Consider the following 5,064-nt stretch of genomic DNA (forward strand, 5'->3'; position numbering starts at 1 on the left):
ATTATATAACAACCGATAATACTAAATACTGAAAACAATTTTAAAAAAATGGAAAAAATATTCTGTATGATTTTTATACAAACAAAATACAAATTTGTAGGTCTCAGAAATGTTTAATACAATGTAAATTTTATTTTAAAACAATAGAACATATTTTTTGTTTTGATTTCTATCCGTGTGTATTAAAGTCACGATTTAATGTTAAAAATATGGGACATTGAGTGTATACTAATATTATATTGATATAAATATAATATAATATAATCAAGTTTTTTATCATTTCGGTCATAATGACAATCATCGGTTATTATGACTAATTTTTAATAGTCTCCTTCAAATGTCATTATAAACGGTTTCTACTGTAGTTGGATTTTAGGAAACTGGTATGATGCGCAATAATTATGTTGTATAATAATAATAATAAATATAAAACGGTATTATGATATAAAATTACGTTAAATATATTGCGATTTTATTATATTACATATTATACTATATGGCAATAAGTGTTGCAAAAATAAATAATAATACAAATAATATTTATACGCTCATATACTATTATCCTAAGTAGCGAAATAATAAGTCAAAATTCCTGAGGCGGGGTGTCCATGATGATCAATCGTTCGTTTATTTCTTTTCAGCCGATGCCTTATTGACGGAATCGGAGGCGGCTGAGGCGGCGGCGGCGGCGACGGGGGCGGCCGGCGAGTTGGCGTAGAACGACTGGTACTGCTGTGACGGGTACTGTTGGGACGGGCCGTACTGTTGACCGGCGGCGCCGCTGTTGTAGAACGACGACGAGTGCTGCAGCGGTTGTTGTGGATAAGCGGACGGCAGAGCCGAGTACGGGGTGACGGTCGGCGCGGTGGCGCCCGAGTAGTGGCCGTTGTACGGAGAGGCGGCGGCCGCGGAGTAGTGACTGTTGTATGGACCGGCGGCGGACGGCACGCCGAATTGACTACCGTAGTACGACGGGAAGGCGGCCGGATATGGCGAGTAAGAGGCGCCGTTGTACGGTTGGGCAGAGTATGGTTGAGCCGAGTACGGTTGGGCAGAGTACGGTTGAGCCGAGTACGGGTAAGCCGAGTACGGGGTCGGGTAGGCGGCGCCGGTCGACGGATGTCCGGAGTACGGGGTAGGGTACTGTCCGGCGGCGGGGTATCCGGAACCCGGGTAGTACTGTTGTTGCGGTCCGAAGTTGTACTGCTGGTGTTGCTGGTACGGTTGGTAGGCGGCTGAAAACGTAAAGAGGCGTCGTACGCGATTATTACAAAATACCTACATAGGTAGCGATATTGCGATGAGTATGATATTGCATTTATCACCGCTATAGGGTGCGGATGAGAGAGGGACGTAGGGCGTGATATTATTCATCCTGAGTGGAGTGACGTCGAATTCGCATCCCCCCCCCCCTCTAGATCAGAATTCAAAGGCACCGTTGTTGGTTATTTCCAAAAGTTAAAGTAAATAAATATATAACTGCAGATGTTCGGCGATCATTTTAAATTTTTAACAGCCTGCAATAGCCAAATTGGCATCACATGTTATCGAATGTCCCCAACAATAACTCAAATACGATTTTATCGTCAAACGCCGATGAAAATATGTGACTGTGATTAATGATTATAATAATACGTTAACTAATGCTAGCTGTTTAATGACGAAAAGTGCTAAATAACAGGATTGATAGTCTATGAAGTTGCGGTTTGCATGTTGTGGTGTACGTGGACGATAACTATATTATATTGCGACGTCTGTGTGTGACTTACCGAAAGCAGACGACGGGACGGCGGCCTTTGGTCCGAACGATGACTTGGCCATCGGTCCGGCGTACTCGGACGTGTACTGGTAGCTCTGCGCCGGATACGATACGCCTCCTGGTCCTGGGTAAGCCGTCGGCGACTGTACTGGTGACGGGGAGGCGGTGGACTTTTGGACTTCCGTCGACGAAGCGGCTGCCACGACGGCCAACAGGAGGGCGACTGCGTAGGAGACCTGCAGAGCAGAGCACACGAAAAGATTGGTCAGTCGATTGACGAAATATTAGCCACTATTCGTTTGGATGTATTTAAACAACAGTTTAAATCGTATTAGTCAAATACGCAATTGAAGGGATAAACAACAAAGTAAACAACTCGAACGTGTGTTACAATTTTATTTCAAAATATCATTTCTACGTACCAAACCAATATTATATTATTATTATAACATGCGTCACTTGGTTTTCGAATCATTACTTTTTATTTGCTCGAGTTATAGAATTATAGAAATCGTATACCGTTTCTACAAAGGAAAACCCGTCCGGTTTATCCGGGCACTCGATTACAGTTACGAATTAAAAAAAAAAAAACGATAATCCGATATAATATTAACATCTATAATATAGTTTTCGGACCACTATTTCTTTTAAATCATAACGGTTGGCGTGTGCCATGCATGACAAACTGGACGGGTTAATGATATTATCTACCTATTATAACTGTAATATTATTTTGGCTAATAATTTTGAAAAAGATTTTTTGCCTACGTTATTTAAAGTCGAACGTTCGCTGCACAGCGGGTAAGCATTAAGTCGTTGACATATGCGGATATTTATAATACAATATATTATTATGATTTAGTGGCATGTGCAAAAATCTTACCTTCATGGTGATAATAGTTATAGCAATATGACGGATAATACGGACTTAAAACGGACGGCGGTTCTCGAAAGTACAAACTAGAAGCGTCTCATTCAAGTCGCTGCGGTCCAATTGTGTCCGAGTGCCGAACGGTTTGATCTTAAATAGCCACAGTGGTGTATGCCGGTGCGGGAGGAGCAAGCGGAGGAAAATGGTGGAAAAAAGCCGAAGACGTGGTCGGCGAAGAAGAAGAAGAAGAATAATAATGGGAATATAATAATAATATAACAACAGACGCCGACGAAAAGGAAGGGAATAAGAAAAAAAAATAAAATGAATACCTATGCGCGAAACAACGGATATACGACCGTGTGGCAGACGGTGTGCCGGGGGGGCTAAGAGAGAGAGGGTACAACGAGCGCGGCGATGCCCCCCAACGAGACCCCCCCGCGGAAGGGGTTACCGGCCACCGACTCCTGCTTCTTTATCCGTCGCGGTCCGTCTCCGTTTGTCCGGGAAACCGGTCCCCCGTGCTCGACCGCCATTCGACCGGTTACGCTGCGGTGGAAAATAAACGATTATTGTGACCGTAAAGGTATACGCGAGAATAAATAAATATTATCCGTTCGTACCACCGAGCTGAGTTAAATTAATAATAATATATAATGCCGACTTGTCTATAGATCGTATTTATGACGATATTATTTTCCTCCCCGTCCGGCAACTTTACTACACACACACGTCTCAGGTGGGTTGGGTTGGGTTAGGTTATAATATAATATAATAAATCGTGTTATGTGCACTTGCTAAATTTACTGCACTTACACGACCGATTTCTTTCGAGTTCGTACATAATATTAGAACATGAGGGATATGCGATAAACAGGACTTCTACAGGTGGTTTTGAGCATGCTCAGTGCTCACAATATTTGTATACTTAAATTATGCATAATAATATTCTGATTTTTAACATTTTTAATTACTCTTGAAGACCATATTTTCGAATCCTTTATTTTACCACTTAGGGATAATCCTGTGACAGTACAAATTTCTATTTTTAAATAGGAACCCCCTTTTTTGTTATCTGTTTTGATAATTTGTATGTATCTAAATCAAAATTCAAGCGAGTAATTTTTGAGTTGTATATAGCTTTGTGTATTAAGGATAATACTCTATGAGTTAAGTAGGTATGGAGGCTTAGACGATTTTTAAAAGAGTAATTACTATTGATGTATTTATATAAATAATATGTATAAATGGCCCAAGTATAATAAATACTACATCTAGTAGCACATTTAGTTTATAATTTTATAAAACCATTTTTAAGGATTATTATCTTTATTAGTATAAGAATTTAATAACCCAGAAACTACTCATCAGAATTTTGATTTACAAACATCATAGTATTTTCAAGAAAATCATCGCTAAATAATTTGCAATAAAAGAGGGGGGGATTCTCATTTGAAAAATAGAAGTTTGTATCGCCACAAAACACTTCTTACGTAGTACAAAAAAAATATCAGCAATTTGAAAATATTATAGTCTTCAAGTATACAGGTGCTTCAAAATTCGAAAAATCAGAATTCGAATAAAATATGTACCTACTATTAAAGGGAAAAATGGGGGTGATCATGCTTAAAAAATCACTGGGTACATTTCTTGGGCGGGGTGAAAGGAGGTTCGTGGACTTGTGGACGGAGTTCGTTGTTATCGAACACACTGTGTATGGTATATAAATAGGTACTCGGTGCAGCTCGGGGCTGAAATATTAAATGATTTGCACGTTATTTGACTCGAGTTGTAGTGTAGTGTCGGATACACAACCAGCATTAAAACGCCGTTCCACCCGGCTAGCTGCTCCCCTCACCCGTACTCGGCAGCTCTATACGCCGACACTCAATTTGGCATTATATAACTACAATAATAATATAAATAATTACGACATTACACATATTATAATATATAGGTACCTACGCGTAGCCCGCGGACATAAGTACACTTATCACGAGCGGTAAGCGCCGCCGTTAATAATATAATAATATCGTACCACCTATTATTATTTAAGATTAGTATTATTATTATAGAATGGTACGCTTGAATAAATATCATAATATATAGAGCCGTTTGAACCGCGATGAACCGACCACGTCGCGTTTCCACAATATAATATTTCAAGCCCAAGGTAACTCGCCGGCATGGGGACTCGCATTTACACGATTTGTTTTATGCTGCAGCCGAGTGTCTTATAGCGGCGAGTGGGCTAGGTTGGGTTAGGCTATAATATAATAATAATAATAGTGTAACCTGTGAGTGTTATATTTTATACCTATACGATGACTAACGGCGCGAATCGGTCATTTTACTTATTATTTCGGTACAATATAAAATGTTAAAGTGTACCGCACTACCACGATATAGATACCTGTTGAATATAATGTACCGC

The 5,064-nt window shown here is 39.9% G+C and overlaps 1 protein-coding gene across 1 annotated transcript; it reads right to left on the bottom strand.

Moving 5' to 3' along the window:
- Nucleotides 1–437: 437 nt before the first annotated feature.
- LOC132943695 (annexin A7-like) lies at nt 438–2,800 on the bottom strand. Its single transcript, XM_061012746.1, has 3 exons — nt 2,643–2,800; nt 1,770–1,995; nt 438–1,235 (listed from the first exon to the last, which is right to left on the bottom strand). Exons 1-3 carry the CDS (start codon nt 2,646–2,648, stop codon nt 628–630), a joined length of 840 nt encoding a protein of 279 aa, XP_060868729.1. The 5' UTR covers nt 2,649–2,800; the 3' UTR covers nt 438–627.
- Between the last annotated feature and the right edge of the window lie 2,264 nt (nt 2,801–5,064).

The sequence above is a fragment of the Metopolophium dirhodum genome, chromosome 4, assembly GCF_019925205.1.
Source record: "Metopolophium dirhodum isolate CAU chromosome 4, ASM1992520v1, whole genome shotgun sequence".
Lineage (NCBI taxonomy): Eukaryota > Metazoa > Arthropoda > Insecta > Hemiptera > Aphididae > Metopolophium > Metopolophium dirhodum.

What these genes read in the sequence shown, in the direction of transcription:
- LOC132943695 (XM_061012746.1), bottom strand. An exon ending in CGTCCCGTCGTCTGCTTTCG is followed by an intron (nt 1,236 to 1,769) that starts GTAAGTCACACA and finishes TTACGTTTTCAG; the next exon opens with CCGCCTACCAACCGTACCAG.